General features: G+C 45.4%; 1 protein-coding gene across 1 annotated transcript in view; it reads left to right on the forward strand.

The window, feature by feature from the left end:
* CCNF (cyclin F) overlaps positions 1–23569 on the forward strand; it is a gene marked incomplete at its 5' end in the record, with an annotated part of 66989 nt that overhangs the window by 27407 nt on the left and 16013 nt on the right. The window contains 6 exons of the mRNA XM_081337967.1: positions 18562–18716; positions 19336–19442; positions 19751–19818; positions 20626–20819; positions 22355–22408; positions 23403–23507. Coding sequence (XP_081194093.1) covers positions 18562–18716; positions 19336–19442; positions 19751–19818; positions 20626–20819; positions 22355–22408; positions 23403–23507 — 683 coding nt within the window. The remainder of the gene's footprint in view (positions 1–18561; positions 18717–19335; positions 19443–19750; positions 19819–20625; positions 20820–22354; positions 22409–23402; positions 23508–23569) is intronic.

A 23569-nucleotide genomic window follows, 5' to 3' on the forward strand; every position in this document is an offset into this window, starting at 1 on the left:
AGTAGGGGGCTTGGACTAGAAGACCTATGATTCTCTCTTCGGAAACCAGCTCATGGCGATGGAGCTTGGAGCACCCCAACCTTTTTTCTCCTCTTCCGTTCCCCGCCTGCTGAGCAGGACGTCGTGTTGGGTCCACCCTCCCTCCCTTCTCGAGACTCGTAAACACAGGCTGCCACACAGATACTGGGGAGTAATTTGGAAAGATGAGCGAGGAGCTGATGCAGCTGGAGAAACCAGAGGCTGGGGGAAATCATGATGGGAGCTATTCCCGCAGTAAATTGCTATCTAGGCTGCTATAGTAACAGGACTTTTAAAGCTTCTTTGACCTCCTTTGGACTGTCAAAAGCATCTCCTTTTCAAGCTGTACTTTTCCACCTCCTCCAGTTATGTCCAGCCTGGTTGGGGTTTGTGTGTGTGTGTGTGTGTGTGTGTGTGTGTGTGTGTGTTTGCAGCTTGCCATTATCTAGATTACTAGAAACAATCCTCATTGGTGTGGCCCCTTTTAAAGGCATTTTTAAGAGCAGCAGTCTTGCGATTTGCTAAACGTTTCTCAAACAAATATCTCGGACTCTTTTAACGGCTGGATATTTTAAGCGCTGAAGCTCTGCAGACCTCAGTGGGGAAAAGCGGGTTATAAACTGAAAATAGGGGCCTGTTAAAAGAATAAATAATGTGATTTCTTTGGATTAGGGCTGTTGGGTGAACTTGGCTACAGACAAATCGTGGATTGCAAGAGGTAGCTCAGAGTGATGTGAGAATGCAATCACAAAGGTTCAGGGAACAAACCCTGCTTTAAAAAGGAGCCAAGTAGCTGCGCTCGCTCACTCGTTTATTTATTTGTTGGATTTTTTAAAAATCTCATCTTTATTACTTTATGAGTAACTCCAGGCGCCAAGCATATCTTCTTCCTCCAGTGTTCCCCATAACGGCAACCCTGTGAAGTGGGATTTTATGTTTAAGATTAGACTAGAACTCACCGGCTCCTGGTGATTGGCCCAAAGTCATCCCGTCGGTTTTCATGCTAAGGCGGGACTAGAACTCACCGCCTCCTGGTGATTGGCCCAAAGTCATCCCGTCGGTTTTCATGCTAAGGCGGGACTAGAACTCACCGTCTCCTGATGATTGGCCCAAAGTCATCCAGTCAGTTTTCATGCTAAGGCGGGACTAGAACTCACCGCCTCCTGGTGATTGGCCCAAAGTCATCCCGTCACTTTTCATGCTAAGGCGGGACTAGAACTCACCGCCTCCTGGTGATTGGCCCAAAGTCATCCCGTCGGTTTTCATGCTAAGGCGGGACTAGAACTCACCATCTCCTGATTTCTAGGCTAGCACAGGTCTGTAAACTGAGGTCTTCGTTCTCAGGTGACTGAATTATCCTTGAGAGAAAGTGAAGCTTTCTGCCCTCTGCTTCATCCTTCTGGTTCCTAGCCTTACTCCTGAAGCATACCCTTCTACTGGTCTTTGGCCCAACTGTAAAATGAGCAGACACACAAAAGCCCAGAATGGACCCTCCTTAACTTCTCAGGCTATCAAGGAGACAGTGGGAGACTGGTGCTTTCAGACCTGCAAGTGTTTGTCAATGTAGCCTTACAAGAGTAAAATCAGTTCATAGTTTCATGTTTCCTGTCTGCTCTAGCCGGGAAGGCCTACGGTCTTGGTCTCGTTTCTGAAGATAGCCCTGGGTCATTTCTCACCTGCCGCTGGTGGAGTTTAAAGAATATCCCTTCTCCTCAAAGTTGGCATTTATCCCTACAGAGTTTTCTCTTTGGAGATAAAGGACTGTGGGTATAAAAGCTCAATATCTAAGGACGTCACAACAAAAAGGGTGGTGATGTGACAACCGGAGAACTCCTGCAGCAAGAGACCATCTGAGTTACAATAGAATTCGATGACGATGCTGTTTGGATGAAGATAGGATCCTATCCTACTTACGGACATTCCCCGGTGGTTTGTCAGTTCCATTTTTTCCTCCTCTCCGATAATGTTCTGTTCAGTTTCTGAGCATGAGGGAAACGCGGCCGAATCACCCGAAAACATGCACCCATTGGGCTATTGCCAAGCCTTCTGCATAAATTGCTCTTTCGTCTTTGTCAGATTTCCAGTTCCAGCCAACAAGTTTCAGCAGAGAGAAATTTGAAAAGACCCACAGAAATTGGCCTCATTTCTTTGGAACAGGGCCGAAGGTCAAGCCATTGCCTGTTTGCAACGGTTGTGACGGAGGTGGGTGCCGTCGCTCAGAGAGCGATGTGACCTGGCGAATATACAGCCTCTAAAAGTGAGCTTCCTCGGCCATTAGCTTCTCAAAGCACTCATAATACACTGTTCATCACCGCAATCCCTGTTGGCAGAGTGACAGAGAGAGGTGGCATTTTGAGTGACCGCATCTGGTGGAGAAATCTTGAGTTCCTTCTTTGATCTTCATCTCTTCCAAGTTGCTCACCATGGCCTAATCATCAGAAATGCATGCAGGGCGGTCCTCAACTTATGACCCCAACGAAGCCACCAATGGTCATAAGCAGTACTTTTTTTGTAAAAGAAAAAGGTGCCGGAACTCACACATGTCATACAACTCTCCTTGCCTAGCCTACAAGGTTCCATCCAAAAAAGGTGCCGGAACTCCGTTCTGAGCGTTCTATGAGAAAAAAAGCCCTGGTCATAAGTGAGTAATTTGTTAAATGAGCTTTGACCATTTTACAACTTTTTCTTGCCATGGTTGTTGAAGAAAGATTGAGGGCAAGAGAAGAAAGGGACGACAGAGAATGAGGTGGCTGGATGGGGTCACTGAAGCAGTTAGGCGTGAGCTTAAATGGACTCCAGAAGATGGTAGAGGACAGGAAGGCCTGGAGGAACGTTGTCCATAGGGTCGCGATGGACTAACAACAACAACAAAAATGGGGCACAACTCCCTTATCTGTTGGTGTTGCTGGTATATTTTCCTGGCTTTATTACTTCCCCACTGCTCACTAATTAGATATGACTCCGCATTTGTGTTTTTATATCCCCATCTGTTCGGGCTGCTCAGACATCTGATGAAGTAGATTTGCCCAAACAAAAATAATGGTACTCTTCAGGTAGACCTAACGTGGAAAATTACCTCTTTGAAAAACGATTACCTTCTTGACTTTAATTACATTAATTTTGCTGTAGAACAGAAACGGGGCTTGGCCTATTTCGGTAGCTTTTTTTGGAAAGTGCAACCACGGCCAGTTGAAACTGTTCAGTCTATGCTTTTGTCAAGGACCTTCTTTGTAAGACATCTGCCGCCGTATAATTTTTTACTTTCTTGCTTTGGGGGAACGAAAGCTCTGTTCTGAAATAAATTTTTCATTTTCTTCTGCCTTGCTGTAGGGGCTGATTGAAATCCGAGCAGATAAGCACGTAGTACAAATGGGAGCATTCAGTGCAATTTCCCTAAGTGTCTGCAGAAAGCACTACATCAGTACAACCAGTTTGTTATCACAAGGGGGCTGTGAATTTGAGATGATAATTGATGGAAGAACCAGAAAGAAAAAGGAAAAAAAAATGTATGAAATATCTCTCTGGCTGAATTTTTCTGGATGTTTCTTTCGTTTTCATTTTCTTCAAGTTTCCCATCGATCTCAATGTAACAAAGACCCATTTCTTGTCTTTTTTCCCCCTGTATACAGGTAGTCCTCGACTTACGACCACAATGGACCCCAAAATTTCTGTTGCTGGGCAAGACATTTGAGAAATGAATTTTGCTCCATTTTACAACCTTTCTTGCCCCGGTTCTTAAGTGAATCTCCGCAGCTGTTAAGTGAGTAGCACGGTTGTTAAGTGAATCCGGCTTCCCCATTGACTTTGCTGATCAGAAGGTCACAAAAGTGGATCACGTGACCCCCGGGACCCCACAAACCGTCACAAATACATACCAGCTGCCAAGCATCTGAATTTTGATCACCTGACTCTGGGGAGGCTGCAACGTTCGTATGAAAAACGGTCCTAAGTCATTTTTTCCCCAGTGCCATTTTAACGGTCACTCAGTGAGCTGTTGTAAGTTGAGGACTACCTGCACATACATTGGAACATATCTCTTCCTTTCCACCTTTTCTAACTTCACTCAGTCATGCTTAAGGTAAAGGTAAAGGTTCCCCCGCACATGTGTGCTAGTCGTTTCCGACTCTAGGGGCCAGTGCTCATCTCCGTTTCAAAGCCAAAGAGCCAGAGCTTGTCCGAGGACGTCTCCGTGGTCATGTGGCTGGCATGACTAGACGCCAAAGGCGCACGGAACGCTGTTACCTTCCCACCGGAGTGGTCCCTATTTTTCTACTTGCATTTTTACGTGCTTTCGAACTGCTAGGTTGGCAGAAGCTGGGACGAGTAACAGGCGCTCACTCTGTTACGCGGCACTCGGGATTCGACCCGCCAAACTGCCGACCTTCTGATCGACAAGCTCAGCGTCTTAACCCACTGAGCCACCGCGTCCCATGCTTACAGGCGTCAGTCATGCTTACAGGTCCCCAAACTGGCAAATTTGCTTACACGCTAAGTATTTCACCTTTATAGTTCGCAAGGCCTTTTAAGAGCTCCAGAGGAAGGGAGGCTGGGAAGGCTTGGTGAATTTCCATCCTTTAATTTACAACTGACATTCCCTTTGATTAGTCTGTTGCCCGCAGGCAACTAGGAACATATTCTAAAAAGTCATCCAGTTGTTATTAGCGGCAACAGGAATCGGCTTTTGTCATTTCAGTGGACAATGTTCCATCCACAGGTTAAGTCACCAGCCGAGAAAATACTCACACCGTGTTTCCTCGTAGCAGTCTGCCAGATTTGGTTCTGTTTTCTGCAAAGCGTCAAGCAAACAAAAAACGTACCGTACATTTCCTGGAAAGCATGACATGGAGAAAAATTCTTGTCTTTTTTTCTATAGAGTGAAAATGAGGGGTTTTTTAAAAACCTGGTGGTACATTCAGGGAAGATTTTTTTCCCCAAGCTATCCTTCGATGGTTTTACAAGAATTTGATGGGGTGCCAAAAGAAATAAAGGGCAAATATATATATATTGTTCATTTGACTGCAGCTTACTTTCTGTCCTCTATCTCTTCCTGGAAATGTATTTTATGTATAAAACTAAGAGGTTCCACAGTTTGAAAATCCCCAGTTTAGGAGACAGGACACCAACTGTGTGAAGGACTTTGTGCTCTGTTATTGGTTAGCTGGGCAGTGAGCACCAGTCAGCACATAATTAATGTTCCCTGCATGTTCTCTGCATTTCAAGAACTGCAGAAATGAAAGCAACTGTGCCTCAGATTAAAATGTGAGAGACTGAGGGGAAAAGTGCTGAGTTGGGCCTTCAGCAGGATGTGAAGTTCTCCACATGAAGCATTACAACTCACCCAAATGGATACCGACTGGCAGACTTGGTCTTCTGTTATGATTCAACAATAGAACTTGGATGCTTTGTGATACTTCAGCAAGCAGGCAAAATGGCCTCAGAACCATTTCTTAGTTTCTACTAAGCAGGCACAACCTCTCCCATGCCCTTTGCCTTTGAGGAGATGGTCGGCAATGATGGAGCACCTTCTCTTCCCAAAGAAGAGGGACACCTAGCACAAATCCTAGATGACCATAAAGGGGCTCGACATTTAATTAAACAATGTGAGGATGTTGTTGTTGTTAGTTGCAAAGTCGTGTCCGACCCATCGTGACCCCATGGACAACGTTCCTCCAGGCCTTCCTGTCCTCTACTATCTTCTGGAGTCCATTTAAGCTCATGCCTAACTGCTTCAGTGACTCCATCCAGCCACCTCATTCTCTGTCATCCCCTTCTTCTCTTGCCCTCAACCTTTCCCAGCATTAGGCTCTTCTCCAGTGAGTCCTTCCTTCTCATTAGGTGGCCAAAGTACTGGAGTTTCAACTTCAGGATCTGGCCTTCTAAAGAGCAGTCAGGGTTGATCTCCTCTAGGACTGACCAGTTTGATCGCCTTGCAGTCCAAGGGACTCGCAGGAGTCTTCTCCAGCACCAGAGTTCAAAGGCCTCAATTCTTTGGCGCTCAGCCTTTCTTATGGTCCAACTTTCACAGCCATACATTGCAACTGGAAAGACCATAGCCTTGATTATATGCACTTTTGTTGACGGGGTGATGTCTCTGCTTTTTAGTGTGCTGTCTAGATTTGCCATGGCTTCCCTCCCCAGGAGCAAGCGTCTTTTACTTTCTTGGCTGCAGTCCCCGTCTGCGGTGATCTTGGAGGATGAGGTGACCTCAATTCAAACTTCAAAATCTTGAGCTTCCAAATCTCAGCCAGATGTATAGAGTGGTCCAGTCGAATGTTTAAGACCTCGGCCCTACCCATAAATTGGTTCCCTTGGTACTCAACTGCTTTGAAACTCCTTGAATTTGGTAACCATCGTGAAAATTCTGTCCCGATACTCGTCGCTTGTTTGCTGCTCAATGCACTAGAATTTGTTGGTGTGGGATGCCTTGTGACTCACGGCATCAACAAAAAAAATATTATGTGGTACCTCATTGCACCTCCCAGAACCAATTAGTGATGAGTACTGAGCTACCACTCTATCTTCACCTTCAAACTTGGGTCAGGATCTATTTTACAAGAGAACACTAAACCATTTTAAAATTGAGAAACAAAACCTTGCCTTGTCTTCTAGGGCAGAAGCTCTCAAACTTTTGGGCACCAGGGACGGGTTCCGTGGAGAGAGGTTTTTCCGTGGACCAGAGGGGGCGTGGTTTTGTGTGCTGCCTGCATCCCATGGATGGGGCTTTGCTTGTTTGTGCAGAGCGGTTGCTGGCATGCCGCAGCCCAGTACTGGTCCACAGCCCGGGGGTTGGGAACCCCTGAACTAGGCAATGCCAGGGCATTAAACCATCTTTAAATTGCTAGCTTAGTGTTAAGGGCAAATGCAGCCAACAGTTGCAATAGCCATGCTTGTAAAGCAGAGATCCCCAACCTTTTGGGCACCAGGGACCGGTTCCGTGGAGAGAGGTTTTTCCGTGGACCAGAAGGGGCGTGGTTTTGTGTGCTGCCTGCATCCCATGGATGGGGCTTTGCTTGTTTGTGCGGACCGGTTGCTGGCATGCCGTGGCCCGGTACTGGTCCACAGCCCAGTGGTTGGGGACTAATGGGAATATTGGGTGTGAGTTACTGAACAACCACTTGCTTAGCAACCAAACTTCTGCTCCCAATTGTAGCTGTAAATCAAGGGCGATCTCTTTTTTTATTTCCTGTAAATGGGTTGATTTTTAAGTTAAACTTCTCCCCATCCCTAGCAAAGGTTCATCTCCTAGTCTTAATTTCACCATCCCATGAAAATGTGTGAAACACAATCCCCAGTGAAAGGATATACAGGTAGTCCTCAACATATGTCCACAACTGAGTTCAAGATTTCCGTTGCTAGGCAAGATAGTTGTTAAGAGATTCAAAGTCTTCCTTGGAGAAAGGAAATTTAGTCGTAAAGAAAACACAGGAAGTCCTTGACGTACAACCGCAACTGAGCCCCAACTATCTGTTGCCAGGCAAGAGAGCGTTGAAGTGGATTTTTCCCCATTCTACGACTTTTCTTGACGCAGTTGCTAAGCGGATCACTGCAGTTGTGAAGTTAATAACACAATTGTTAAGAGAATCTGGCTTCCCCATTGACTTGCCTTGTCAGAAGGTTGCAAAAGGGGATCACGTGATTCTGGAACACTGCAACCATCATAAATACGAGTCCGTTGCCAAGCGTCTGAATTTTGATCATGTGACCTTGGGGATGCTGCAACGGTCGTAAGTGTGAAAGTCCTAAGTCACTTTTTTCAGCGCTGTTGTAACTTCTAACGGTCACTCAAAGAACGATTGTAAGTCGAAGACTATCTGTATGTAACCCCAAGAGCCTTGGTGGAGCAGTGGGCTGATGCCTCCTTAAGTAACACCAGCTGCCTGCAATTAGTGCAGGTTCGCATCCCACCAGGCTCAAGGTTGACTCAGCCTTCCATCCTTCCGAGGTAGGTAAAATGAGGACCCAGATTGTTGGGGGCAATTAAGCTGACTTTGTAATAATGCCGCTTGGCATGTATGTGAAAGCCCTAACAAGCAGGCATATACATAGAATGAAGGCTACTGCTAAGCTTGTAAGCCGCCCTGAGTCTTCGGAGAAGGGCGGGATATAAATGTAATAAAAATAAAATAAAATAAATAAATAAATGTATGTATGTATAGCCAGACACATATACATACTTATGTACACCTACACCCACACATAGACACATGCCCCACACTGCAGTCACATGAGCAAGTGCCTCACGATGTACGTTTTTTGCCAGTTTTTAATCTTCTGGGCAGGTTTACAGCAAAAATCCAGAACGGATTCACTGTGCAACTGCAGCATTTCCTTTACCACTGTTGTGTCCATTTAACAGCCACAGGGAAAAATGGTTGTAAGATTGGCTTGTGTCACATGGGTGCCTTGACTTACAACCTGTCATGACTTAGGATAGAAATTCTGGCCTTCCTGATGGTTGGATGCCCATCCATTTGCAAGGTTTTTCAAATCTTCCTCCTGGTATTATTAATAAGCGGCATTCAAATTAAACCTCGCTGCAAGAAAGCAGATTGAAACATTTGCCCATCCTTGTCACTTGAAGGCTGTTTTCCTTCCAGTCCTGAATCCCTAAATTACTGCAGAAAAAGAAACACACTCTTTCTCCGCTCTGCCGAATTATCAAAGTGAGTCTTTTTTTAATCAATGGCTTATTACACCCAGGGAAATCAAACAGAACCTGGGAGAACAGAACGATCTTTTCTAGCAATCAACTGGTGTCCAGGGAAAGTCTATAACTCATCGGCATGGCTCACATGCTGCAATAAGTTATCATTTGCTCACACAAGGCTTGAATGTACCACAACGGGGTAGTTTCCACAAGTGGCTTAGCCATAAATCTGGAAGTTGTGCAATCAAGCCAAGGGAAGCAAACGAGGGCTTGGTGGGTTGTCTGAAAACAATCTACCAGTACAGACATGATTCTGGCATAGGGAGATGCACATACTGTGTTATATTATATTATTACACATGATAGCAGTGTTCCAATATCTCAGGGGCTGCCCCAAAGAAGTGGGAGTCAAGCTATTCTCCAAAGCACCTGAAGGCAGGACAAGAAGCAACGGATGGAAACTAGTCAAGGAGAGAAGCAACCTAGAACTAAGGAGAAACTTCCTGACAGTTAGAACAACTAACCAGTGGAACAACCTGCCTCCAGAAGTGGTGAATGCTCCAACACTGGAAGTTTTTAAGAAGAGACTGGACAGCCATTTGTCTGAAATGGTATAGGGTTTCCTGCCTTAGCAGGGGGTTGGACTAGATGACCTCCAAGGTCCCTTCCAACTTCTTCTTCTTCTTCTTCTTCTTCTTCTTCTTCTTCTTCTTCTTCTTCTTCTTCTTCTTCTTCTTCTTCTTCTTCTTCTTCTTCTTCTTCTTCTTCTTCTTCTTCATTATTATTATTATTATTATTATTATTATTATTATTATTATTATTATTATTATTATTATTATTATTATTCCACTCTGTTCCTTGAAGAGAGTCTATTTTCCATTTCAGAGGGGGGAGCACGTTTTAGCCTCTAAAAGCGTGTGTGTTTGTGTTCGTGTGTGTGTGTGTGTGTGTGTGTGTTTGCACATTCTCTCAAAAGGAGAAAAACTGAGAAGCTGATTATGATGTTTGGATCATACTTTAGCATTGCATGTGAGCAATTAAAGCCCCCGGAGAACAACCACAACTGAGCCCTAAATTTCTGTGGTTAAGGGAGACGCTGCTTGTTAAGTGAGTTTGGCCCCCATTTTACGACCTTCTTTGTCATAGCTGTTAAATGAATCACTGCAGTTGATACGTTAGTAACACGGTTGTTAAGTGAATTTGGCTTCCCCTTTGACTTTGCTTGCCAGAAAGTCGCAAAAAGGGTTAGGGGTTAGGGTTGAGGTTGGGGCTGGGGTTAGGGTTGGGGTGAGGGGTTAGGGCAGGGGTAGGCAACCTCGGCTCTTTTATGACTCATGGACTTCAACTCCCAGGATTCCTGCTGACTCAGGAATTCTTGGAGTTGAAGTCCATGAGTCATAAAAGAGCCGAGGTTGCCTACCCCTGGCTTAGGCCTAGGCCACTTTATGACTTGTGGACTTCAACTCCCAAAATTCCTGAGCCAGCCACGCTGAGGGGAAAGGGAGAGGTTTCCAAGCTGAGCCATGCTGACTCAGGAATTCTGGGAGTTGAAGTCCATGAGTCATAAAAGAGCCGAGGTTGCCTACCCCTGGGTTAGGGGTTATTTATTTTATTTATTTATTTATATTTATATTTATTTTATTAGACTTATATACCTCCCTTCTCCCGTAGGACTCAGGGCGGTTCACAAGGTGTTTTTTTTTATTGAAAAGTTTTACAGTACATTTTATTTATAACAAAACAAAACAAAACCCCTCCCCTCTTCCCAACCCTCCCCAACACCTCCCTCCCTCCCCCTCCCCCCTCCCCGACTTCCCAGAGCTAAATACAAGGTATAAAAGTAGAAACAATCATAATCTACCATATGCAAACAACAATAAACTATTAAATCTATCGCACTTTAACTCTTATAAAATGACTACAAGCAATATAAATATCACATCAATACTTATTCAAATGCTAAATGAAACTTTTTAGTCCCATATTTATTCTGGATGTAATCAATACATTTTTTCCACTCCACAATGTATCTCTGTTGCAAATGGTCTTTCAAATACGCTGAGATCTTTGCCATTTCCGCCAGGTTGGAAACTTTTAAAGTCCATTCTTCTATAGTCGGCAGTTGTTCCTTCTTCCAATATTGCACAAGGTTTTTTAAAAACAATACACAAGTTACAAAAATTAAAAACAATGAAAATGATTACACTAAACCTTGAACTAAAAACCCCAATTACAATTAAAATACAGTTAAAACCCCAGTTAATACTCTCAGTCCAGGCCAGAAATCTCGAAGAGCCAGGTCTTCAGGTCCCGGCGGAATGAGCGAAGGTCAGGGTTAGGGGTTAGGGTTAGGGTTAGTGTGAACCAGTTGCCAAACATATGAATTTTGATCATCATGGGGATGCTGCAAAGGGGGGGGGGGTCACTGTGAAAAATGGTGATAAGTCACATTTTTCAGCGCCGTTGTAACTTTGAATGGTCACTGAATGAACTTTTGTAAGTCAAGGGCTTACCTGTATCAACTCAGAGAGCCAGTTTGGGTGAGTCTTTCTCCCCTTCTCTCTTTTTACTCTCCGTAAAACTGGGGGGGACAGGCTTTGCCCCCTGTTGAAGTTAAACCGCCCCCCCACACACACAAACACATACCCAACTTAAGGAGCCAGTGACCGATAAGACCAGTTAAGGACCTGCTTGAACATTGCACATAGCCGAGCTTAATATACTAAGTGGAGTAGCATTTACAAATCCTTCTGTTGTCCTCCTTAAACTAAGGGGATCCTTACAATTGTCTCTCTCCCTCTGGCCAAGTCGCACCGCACAAGTGACCCTGCAAATTGCATTCATAAGTCATGTCAGTTGTTAAGCAGGTCATCATGCTCAGACCGCACCTGATTTTACAAACGGTTTTTTGTTTGTGGCAGTCGTTAAGTCAATGCCGTCGTTTGTTAAACGAACACCACGGCCGTTAAGCAAACCAGTTGTTTACAATGGGCCTATATTTTTTTTGCTGGAAACCCAAAGCAAACATCATTTTCTGGCAAAAAATACATCATGAATCACGGTGCCATGCTTTCCGGATGCCGCTAATGGTCAGGTTGCCGAGCATCCAAAATACAATCACACGACTACAGTGGTGTGTGTGTGTGTGTGTGTGTGTGTGTAGCTGCTGGAACTTCAAATCAAACACCTGTTGGTAGCCATTGCAACTTCAAATGCTTGCTAAGCAACCAGTCATAAATTGAGGACTACCTGCACTGCTCTATTTGAAGCATTGATTGATGCTCCAGAGGGCATCCTGCACATTTTGCACACCGCTCAACAATGCAGAACATAGAATCATAGGGCTGAAGGGGGAATCTCAGAGGTCCTCTAGTCCCACCTCCTGCTCAAGGCAAGGGACCTTTATACCATGCTGGTTAAATGGTTGTAAGTTGATGGTGCTCTTGGGCTCACGAGGCTTATTTATGTGGTAAGTTTACCCCAGAAAGCTTTCTTTGCTTCTTGGGGGTTTTTCCTCCAACATAAGTAAAGAGACAGCTCGGCTTTTTTAGCTGGTTTGCATTCAGGTTATAGAAGAATGGGAAGAGATATGTAAGACCGTTTGGATTGGGCGCCCCCTGGAGGACAGCTGATGCCAGTGAAGGGTTTGGTGATTTGCAGATGGAGCAATGATTACATAAAGCAATTTATCTCCATTTTTTTCTCAACCTTGGCAGCTTTCAGATGTATGGACTTCAACTCCCAGAATCCCCCAGCCAGAAGGGGAATTTCCCTCCACCCCTTCTGGCTAGGAGAATTCTAGGCATTGAAATCCAGACACCCCAAAGTGGCCAAGTTTGCAAAGCACCCAATTTTGGATACTTAGTCAATTATTTTTATATACTTGCCCTGTTCACTGCCCTGAGTCCTTTGGGAGAAGGGCGGTATATAAATAAAATTATTATTTATTATTATTATTATTACTTTCCTTGTTTTTTTTCCCCTTCCACTTTCTGTTTAGATTGTATTGCTATTGTTTATGAGCTGTTCTTTGTTTTTGCATTGTTTCTTTGACTTTTGCAATCTTGGGGTTTTGTTTTTTTGGACAATCTTTATTTTAAAATTTATATGCCGCCCATCTCTCTTAAGAGGCGGGTTACAATCAACGTGGGTTTTAATATTATCTTACAACCTTAATATAACACTATCTATCGTAATATAATTTAATATGTCATAAAAAAATAAGCCTGCTAAAGCATCAGGTGCGAATCCTCCTACTATCCTCCTCCATCCCGAGGCATTGCATCGGGATCGGGAAACCCATCCTCCGTTCCCTTAAATCGAATCCACAACCCTGAAACAGCACCGGCTACCCCAGGGGTAGGCAACCTCGGCTCTTTTATGACTCAGGGACTTCAACTCCCAGAATTCCTGAGTCAGCTATACACCCCCCCCCCCGCTAGCCCGAGCAGCTTCTGCGCCTGCGCCGCAACGCTGCGCGCGCGGGGATTCGAATCGTCCCCGCGAGTTGACGGCTTCCACCCCACCCCCCACCCCCGTCCTTCCTCCAGGCCAGGGAGCCTCCTTTCCCAGCTGGCTCCGCCCCCGCGCCGCCCTCCGTCCAATCCCCGCTCTGGCTAGGTTTGAAAAAGAGGGCGCGAGGCGGCTGGCTTTCAAAGTGGAAAGAGGCCGCCCCAGGCGATTGGCTAGTTCGCTGGCCTCCGGGGGCGGGGCTTGGGGTTTAGAGCGGCCGGCCGGCGGAGTAACGGGGAGGAGCCTTCTCCAGGCCCCGCCCCTCCCTCCCTCCCTCCCTCCCTCCCTCGGCCGCCTCGGCGCTCACTACGAACTAGCCGCTTGGCGCCGCCACGGCCGTTCTTTGCCAGCGCTGCCCGGGGAGGCGAGAGGATGAAAGCGGGCGGTGAGTGTCCAGTGGACTCTTTGCAAAGCCTGGCAGCGGCCGTAGGGCTGGGCAGCGGGTGTAGCCCGTATTAAAGCCTCTACCTTTGGGGGGGAAGCTTTGCACGGAGGGCTTGGCACGGTTGGGATGCCCTACACGGGTGTGACTCATCCCCACGACCGTTCATCCCCGGGACAGGCTATATCCAGTCTCTCTTCCCACCCAGCCGGGCTCGCTTGAGGGTCGGCAGCGCTTCGGGAGCTGCCTTGCAAGGTTGAAGCGGTGCTGCAACCCGGGTCACGTCGGAAGGGGGGGGGGGTGGCGGTGGCGGCGGCTGGACGTGCAAAGCCCCGCGGCGGGTGGTGCGTGGGATGCAAAGCCCCCACCGGCTCCCTCTCCTCTCTTCCGTTGCAAATCGGCGGAAAGCCTCGATCCGGGCGGCAGCTAACGTGTGAACGCAGCCCCGAGCTTAGATCGGCAACCCGGCTGGGAGAAGCGGAGTCGTGGGGAAGGGGTGTGTGTGTGCCCGCTTTCCCCCCTTCGCCACCGTCCCGGAACCCCCCCTTGCTCCCCACCCGTCAAACCCGTCCGGTGCAGCGGCGCCGTCGGGATGCCTTGGCAAAACTTGGGTTTGGAAAGTTGCGCTTCTTGTTGGATTGTTGGAGCCTCTTTCAACTTGGGTGGTTTGTTTTTAAAACCCCCTCTTTTTTTGGTTGGTTACTGTATACCCTCCTTGCTGGAGTTTAAGTGGTTTATTCTTCCCATTTATATATGTGTGTGTGTGTGTGTGTGTGTGTAAATTACTAACAAAGAATTAAGGGAGACTGAAATGCATTTCTGACTCATTAGTCTTCATCAGTCAGCCATACCCTTCTGAGATATATATATATATATATATATATATATATATATATATATAGAGAGAGAGAGAGAGAGAGAGAGAGAGAGAGAGAGAGAGAGAGAAAAGGAATATATATATATATATATATATATATATATATATATATATATATATATATATATATATATATATATATATATATATATATATATATATATATATATATATATATATATATATATATATACACACACACACACATATATATACATATATATATTTCTAATTTTTTAAAACCTCAACGGGAGGACGTCCCTGGTTTTTTTTGGGCGGGTCGATTTAAAAAGTTAGTGGAGCCTATAGGATCAGAGCTGGCCTTTCTGCGGAGGGGATTGGCTTAAGGTTTCTTTCATGGGCTCCACGAGACCATAATACAAGATTTCTCCTTTACCCTAGGAATGTCTCTAGATTTCTCCTTTACCCTAGGAATGTCTCTTGTCGACCCAGAACAAAACTTGATCTGGGGGGAAAAAAAAAGATTTAAGTCTTTGAAAGGAGTGTAATTATTTGCTTTTTTTAAGCAGAGTTAAAGGCAATGTCTTTTTTTTTAAAAACGTGTGGTAAAACCAGAAACTCTGATTAGAGGCATCAAAGAAAAAAAAATACAATTTTGTATATTTTAAACAGCTTCTTTTTTTTTTAAATGTAAACTGCTGGCTTCGAAGATGTTCCACGAGGCTTCGCTCAACCGAATTTTGCTGTTTTATCTCCCTTTTACAAAGAGAAATGAAATTTGGGAGGAAAGAATAAATAGCAGCAGGGTTGGTTTTTTTTTTTGTTTTTTTTGCTCTGGCTTCCCTAAAGAGGTTTGAATCCAAACCTCTTGAATCTTTTCCCAGGATGAGTTATTCTAATACAATTTGAATACAGGAACACCTCGGAGATATTATGAGCTCAGTTCCAAACCACTGCAATAAAGAGAATATCTCAATAGAGCCATGTGAATTTTTGGTTTTCCCGTACATATAAAATTTATGTATACACTATAGTCTATTAAAGTGTGCAATGATGTGATGTCTTGGAAAAAAACAACAACGCACAGGCCTTAGTTAAAATACTTTATTGCTTTAAAATATTAATTTAGTGTTACTAAAAATAGGTAGTCCTCGACTTACGACCACAATTGATCCCAACAATGCTGCTGCTAAGGGAGACGGTTGTTAAGTGAATTTTGCCCCATTTTGCAAACTTCCTTGACTCGATTGTTGAGCGAATCGCTGCAGTTGATAAGTTGGTAGCCTGGTTGTTTAATGAAGCCGGCTTCCCCATTGACTTTGCTTGTCAGGAGGTCACCAAAGGGGATCACGTGACACACACACACACCGGGACGCCGCGACCGTCATAAATATGAGTCAGCTGCCGAGCATCTGGATTTTGGTCACGTGACCACGAGGATGCTGCAACGATCATAAGTCATTTTTTTCAGTGTTGTAACTTTGAATGGCCACTAAATGAGCTGTGGTGGTGCAGTGGTTAGAAGGTGGTAAGGTAAAGGTAAAGGTTCCCCCGCACGTGCGTGCTAGTCGTTTCCGACTCTAGGGGCCGGTGCTCATCTCCGTTTCAGAGCCGAAGAGCCAGCGCTTGTCCGAGGACGTCTCCGTGGTCATGTGGCCGGCATGACTAGACGCCAAAGGCGCACGGAACGCTGTTACCTTCCCACCGTAGTGGTCCCTATTTTTCTACTCGCATTTTTTACGTGCTTTCGAACTGCTAGGTTGGCAGAAGCTCTGTCAACTGCCAGCAGTTCGATCCCGACCGGCTCAAGGTTGACTCAGCCTTCCATCCTTCCGAGGTCGGTAAAATGAGGACCCAGATTGTTGGGGGCCACAGGCTTACTCTGTAAACCGCTTAGAGAGGGCTGTAAAGTGCTGTAAAGCGGTATATAAGTCTAAGGCAGGGGTCTTCAAACTCGGCCCTTTTATGACTCATGGACTTCAACTCCCAGAATTCCTCAGCCAGCATGCCTGGCTGAGAAATTCTGGGAGTTGAAGTCCATGAGTCATAAAAGGGCCGAGTTTGAAGACCTCTGGTCTAAGGGATACTGCTAAGTCTGAAGGAAGGACGAGCTGTGGTGGTGCAGTGGTTAGAATGCAGTACTGCAGGCAAATTCTGCCCATTGTCAGCAGGTCGATCGTGACCGGCACAAGTTCGACTCAGCCTTCCATCTTTCCAAGGTCAGTAAAATGACTCAGATTGTTGTGGGGGGCAAGAGACTGACTCTGTAAACCAGGCATCTTCAAACTTGGCAACTTTTGGACTTCAACTCCCAGAATTCCCCAAGCAGAATTCTGGGAGTTGAAGCCCATAAGTCCTAAAGTTGCCAAGGTTGGAGACCCCTGCTATAAACCACTTAGAACGCACTGTGAAGCGGTATATAAGTCAGCCCAACCCAAATTAGAGGGTTTTTTTGGGGGGGGGAAACGGGAGGCAGAAGGAACATTACGTATGTTTGCTCAGCTTGAGCTATTTCCACAAATAATAAAGGCAGGATATAAACGTATAAAACTGCCAATTTTGCCCATTTTAAAAGTCCGCTGAAATTTGGCAATCCTTCTTTAGCAATGATTTGCTCTTGCGCAATCTTGGGCGATCCCATAATTAGCAAAAAGTCGCTTTTCAACAACGGCTTAGGAGTCTGATGAAATCATCGTGTCTCTCGCAACCTTCCTAGACTGGAGTCTCATCCCACCTTGTTAAAATTCCAGGACAGATCATTTTACAAAGGGTGGGTCAGGTTTGCCGGCTGGACAAGCTTCTAGCGTAAGAGATCCAGTTGATCCGTCTGATGGTTGACACGGGCAGGTAAAGAATTCGGAAGGATGGGGCTGGATTCCCTGTGTTTATAAATGCCGACGTATGTTCCTGCTTCATTTCCATCGGTCAAAGAAATGGGTCCAATTCAAAGCGGTGTGTCTTCACTCAGAAGAAAAGTCACACTGAATTTGGCAGAGCTTTCTCTGAGATAAACAGGCACAGCATTTTTATGCTAGTAGTAAATCCATTGTGGGAATAGTTTTTAAAAGAAACTCGAGTCCTGGCGATGTCATCCAGCTTGGGCGTCCTAGTGCGTCCGTATCGGTTCCTATAGGAGAGGAGCAGGCAGAGCTGTGGGTGGAGTTAAGCAAGTCATTAGCCAGGAATCGTTACGTAGCCACAAATATTCCAAATTCAACTCCTCAGTTTCACTGATCCTCATCCTGGCACCAATCTTAATATTAAACTTAAGTTGACTAGGTTCTTGTTTTCGGGCTTGAGCAATAAATCTTTTTTTACATAATATTTTATTAATTTTCCAATTTTACATTTGAATATTTGAAAAGCAGCGTGCTAACTGGGTTAAACAATAATTCAATAACAAAGTCTTCTCTTTTTCCCTTAACATTTACTGTGTCATATTCAAATTAGTGCACTTCTAATTATATCAACTCAATAAAAACATCATTATTACCTTACCTTACCTAATGCATATTTTAAATGACATTCAATCTTCATAAACAATCCATATCCTGTTATTAATTTTTACTCATCAACATTCCAATTCAATCTTTGATATTTATAATTTTCAGACTTTCAGATGTCGCTTATCTCACTTCATAAGGTAAAGGTTCCCCCGCACATGCGTGCTAGTCGTTTCCGACTCTAGGGGCCAGTGCTCATCTCCGTTTCAAAGCCGAAGAGCCAGCGCTTGTCCGAGGACGTCTCCGTGGTCATGCGGCCGGCACGACTAGACGCCAAAGGCGCACGGAACGCTGTTGCCTTCCCACCGGAGTGGTCCCTATTTTTCTACTTGCATTTTTTACGTGCTTTTGAACTGCTAGGTTGGCAGAAGCTGGGACGAGTAACAGGCGCTCACTCTGCTACGCGGCACTCGGGATTCGACCTGCTAAACTGCCGACCTTCTGATCGACAAGCTCAGCGTCCTAATCCACTGAGCCACTGCTTCCCTATCTCACTTCATAGCAAACTATAACATCCAAAATACACATTTTATCTATTTGAATATAATCTGGTTCCATTTCCTAAGAGCAATACATCTTCTGAACTGCACTTTAATGGAGGGTTCTGATTCTTTGTGCCTGGTAGTGCCTCTCATATTTTCTCACACCGGCTTTTTTGCAGTCACCCACTGCCGATGTTCCCGGTGCTTCTCGGTCCCTTCTAAGAGAAGGTTGAAGAAGAGACCCCGAATCCTGACCTTGCTGTCTCTTCCAGAAGACATTCTCTTCCATGTACTCAAAGGCCTTCCTATAGAAGACATCCTTTCCCTCCGAGCTGTAAGTCCAAAACCTTTTATTTTGTTTTGCGTTTTCCACGTGGGTGTTCTTACCATGTAAAGGTAAAAGGTAAAGGTTCCCCTGCACACGCGTGCTAGTCGTTTCCAACTCTAGGGGCCGGTGCTCATCTCCGTTTCAAAGCCGAAGAGCCAGCGCTTGTCCGAGGACGTCTCCGTGGTCATGTGGCCAGCATGACTAGACGCCAAAGGCACACGGAACGCTGTTACCTTCCCACCGTAGCGGTCCCTATTTTTCTACTTGCATTTTTACGTGCTTTCGAACTGCTAGGTTGGCAGAAGCTGGGACGAGTAACAGGCGCTCACTCTATTACGCGGCACTCAGGATTCGATTTGCCAAACTGCCGACCTTCTGATCGGCAAGCTCAGCATCCTAACCCACTGAGCCATCGCGTCCCTTGCTCTTACTATGTAGGTAGTCCTATATTACGACCACACTCGAGCCCAACATGGTTGCCTGTTTGCATCACGGTCTGTTTCCACGACGCAAGCAGCATAGTCTGTCCTTCCAATTCTTTCCCAGGTTATTCCACCTGGCTGAACGTTCATTGCCTTTATTTGAGGATTCCTTGGCTATTACGGTCTGCTTCGCTCTCTTCCAGGTGCATTCTCATCTTAAGTATCTTATAGATAACCACACCTGCATCTGGGCCTGTGCAAGCTTTCAAGAAGCGTGGCCTTCCCCGAGAAACTTGAAAATCTTTGAAAGGTAACTTTGCAGAACTTGGGAAATCCATCCGCTGCCTTGCCAGTACCCAAGGACAGTTGCTAAGGGGCCGATTGTTAAAGCGAGGATTACCTGCATGTATTTACACCTAGAGATCTATCACTGGACAGAACAATGAGTTTTCGTCCCCATCTCTCAGGTGATGTTGGTGGGCATTAGTTAAGATAGTTAAGGGGAGAATAATCCCGCAGCACAAATGCCCAGATTTGTTCTACACCTCCCTGTATTTTACTGAGCTCTGAATTCCTCCGAAATATGAGTCTGCTTTTGTTTTGTTGTTTTTTCTGCAGGGCTGCAGAAAAGGGGAACTTTGAAGCTGCTGTGAAACTTGGAATAGCATACCTCTACAATGAAGGCCGTAAGTGTGTGCACCCCACTTTGGGGACGGTTGTTTTGGGGTTGCCAGGTTGAGCCATGCCCAACTTTGCTTGACGCAGGACCTTGGCTGTGACATTAAATAAGCTGATACGTAGCTGAGTTTGATGTACGAGTCTGAAAAAGAAGGCTTCAGTTAAATCCCTGTCCTTCCCTTCCTCTCCTCCTTTCCTTTCTCTTTCTTGCATCCTCTCCTTTCCGCTTCTTTCTCCTTCCTATTCTCCCTTCTCTCCTCCCTCCCTCTACCCTCCTTTCGTTCCTCTTCCCTCCCTCCATCTCTTCTCCTTCCTCTTTCCTTCCTCCTTTCTCAATTTCTTTTTCTTTCCTTCCTTCCTTCCTTCCTTCCTTCCTTCCTTCCTTCCTTCCTTCCTTCCTTCCTCCTTTCTCAATCTTTCTTTCTTTCTTTCTTTCTTTCTTTCTTTCTTTCTTTCTTTCTTTCTTTCTTTCTTTCTTTCTTTCTTTCTTTCTTTCTTTCTTCTTTCTTTCTCTCCCACTTACCTACTTTCCTGGAGGCCAACCAAGTCAGGGCCATCCAAATCTCGGGCAGAAGGCATGCGTCCAAGGCCCCACCAGCTGGCCCTGTTTTCACCAAAGAAGCCACGAAAATGCCCACCTTGCCTTGCCAGACCTACTGGGGTGGGCAGAAAGCACCAGGCCCTGCTTTATGGATCTCTTGCACCTTACCCTATAGCAGAGCCACAATTATGGAACTTAAACAGTCCACAAGCCGGTAATTGAAATTTCATCCTGCATCCAGGTTGATCATCTCCCCCTCTCTCTTTTTATATAGCATCTGTTTCCGATGAAGGCCGTGCAGAACTGAATGGGCTGAAGGCATCCCACTTTTTCAGCCTGACCGAGTGCTTGAACGTCTCCGCAGTGCCTTTTGTCTGGCTGTTCATACGTCCCCCGTGGTCTCTGGGCGGGAGCTGTTGCAAAGCCGTGGTGTATGAGAGCCTCCGGAAAGAGTGTCAGCAACGAAAAGTACGCTGCCTTTGTTCTGTGTCTTTTGGACTTTGGTTTGCCCTTCTTGCAGAACTTATTTTTGCCTAGAATGGGCACAATAATCTGGATTCAGGGAAGGTAACACCAGTATGATCAAGGCATCAGGAGTATATACCAGGGCTTTTCAACCAGTGGTATGGGTACCACCCGTGGTACATTGGCACCTGGCAGGTGGTAGGCGACCATCCTAGAAAAGTAGTGGGGGAGGGGAATGAGCTGAACCGGTGGCAGCACCACACAAGCCTGAGCGAGAGACGGCTGGAGCTGCAGGGCTGTCAGGGCTCAGCGGAAGCGCCAGGATCGGCGCCAGGCTCCAGCTGGAGCTCAGCGCTGATCCTGGTGCTTCTGACCCCAGAAGAAGCGCCGATCAGCTGGAATGTGGCAGCATCTCCAGGGTCTCGTGATTTACATTCAGATGCTTGGCAACTGATTCATATTTATGACGGTCACAGTGTCCCAGGGTCATGTGAAGTGACCAAAACCTGCTGCAACCATCCAGCAGATGGGGGGAATAAAAACCAAACACCCCCCCACCCCACCCCCGCTGCCAACAGAAATGCTCACAACAATGGAAACCTCGGACAGGAGGAAGAGCGCTGCCGGGCGGGCGGGCAGTGACTTGCTCGGCTGTGGCTTGGGGGGCACTTTTTTTAGTGCCATTGTGACTTCGAACAGTCACTAAGTGAACTGTTGTAAGTCGAGGACTACCTGTACTTCATCACCTTTTTTTGCTTTTCTTTTTTTGGTCATCAAGTTTTTGACACCTTGCTAGGCGACTGGTGGTCCTCGGATGCTGCCATATCCTAAAAGTGGTACAACGGGTGAAAAGGTTGAAAAGCCCTGGTATATACCAGCCACACAGTGCAAATCCTGAGAATCTTTAAGTTTCTAGTCCTTGTTTATTTCAGAATATAGACTGAAAAATTTTCACTAGATCAAGGGAGTACAAGCATATCTTCTAAAGCTAATAAATGCGTAATCTAAATCAGTACCAGATGCAAACAACAAGATCCATGCGTAAAGAGTTCAGTTAACTGCTTTCTTGCTCTAGCATTTATATAGAAATATTCTCTAGAAATATTCTCTTTTTAAGGTTCAGTGGCATTCAAGGGGAGGCAGACTTCACTCTCGTGCCCATGTAGAAATTCCATACAAATTCTTCATTTAACTCCTGCCCTTGACTCAGCCAGTCTTTCTGCAACAGTCAAGGTTTTTAAATTTTTCAGGCCCCGGAGCTTGTTACAGGTTTTTCCCAAAAAACCAATCTATCTTAAAAAGTTCTCTAGAACTTCTGAACAGGGGCAATATTGTTTTGAACTAGAATGGGTTGGCTCATCCCAATAAACATCTTTGCCTGATTGTCAGCAGGTTAATTTGCAGTAGTAATGAAAAAGAATCTTTCTTTGCAAGCTCAAAAGGAAAAAAAAAAGACAGTTCTGAAAATGTTAGATTTCTAGCTTCTCTTTATACTAAATATGTCTTCCACACACCCTCTGACTTTGATCTTTCTGTAGACTCAGCAAGGATCGATCCTATACTGTTTGGCAAAAGTTCTGAATCTCTTCGAGGTAAGGATGTGTGTATAGCCTGTCATTATCTTGTCTAGTATGCAAACACGTGTTGAAAGCATCTTTTTGAGTTTTGATGCTCTAAATGACAACAACAAAATAAGTTGCCTCTTGAAAGCAACCATAATTGGTCAGCAACCTGATCATTGTGTGAAGCAGTTGCTACTTGGGAAATCACATGAATGTGACAGCTTTGGGTTTTCTGACTCCCCCTGACCTTTGAAATTTATTTTTATTTATTTTTATTTTAATCCCATTTATATCCCGCCCTTCTCCGAAGACTCAGGGCGGCTTACAAATCCTTAACTCTAGCGGCCGGGATAATTAACAAGAGAGGTAATCTCTCTATTTACATTTATTGGAGAGGAAGGGATTAGAAGAGACTAAGCAGGCACACAATGAGGAATACACATCCACAGGAATCCGATGGCACCAGCAGCTGTGAACGCACGATGCAAATCGTTCCAGTGTGTTCCCCTTTGTGTGCCTGCTTACTCTCTTGTAATCCCTTGGTCTCTAAACTCTACACTCTGCTGGGTGCGGTGGGGGAGAAAAATAACAGCTCAGGCACAGGACAACCCATTTTGATTAATGGTAATCTTGTGATGAGGGAAGATCAACTGTGAGCATTGATAGGGAGATAATTTTTTTAGCACCATCATAGTCATATTCCTGTTCCCAGTATCCCTATAGATGCCATTGCTTAATCAAAGGGGCCTAGAGTGTATCAACACACACACACACACACCAGGTTGATACAGCCAGGCAGATTGTGGCTGTTTTATGATGCTGAGCTGCTGTGTGTTTATTTTGTGTGTTTAATGGTCACATATGTGAATTTGGCAGCTATTTATACCTTGAAAGGTAAAACGAAAACCAGGACTGCTGACAAAAGTTGCATCCAGGGCCCGTTCAAAAAGAACTGCGTTGTGATGTGATCCCAGAACAAAGCCATTTCTTCCCCCCCCCAACATTACCCCTTTTCTGTTATTAGGACGAAGAGAAGAGGAAAGAAGCTCTGGAGATGTTTGAAGAGTCCTCCAAGCAAGGCTGCCTGCACAGCTCTTACCTATTGTGGGAAAATAACCAGAAAGCTGCTGTGAGTTCGAAAGTCTTCTTTGGTGTAAGAGGCCGCAACGGGAAGAGGTGGCTCTCCTTAAG

The sequence above is a fragment of the Vipera berus genome, assembly GCF_964194415.1.
Source record: "Vipera berus genome assembly, chromosome: 13".
NCBI classification, from domain to species: domain Eukaryota; kingdom Metazoa; phylum Chordata; class Lepidosauria; order Squamata; family Viperidae; genus Vipera; species Vipera berus.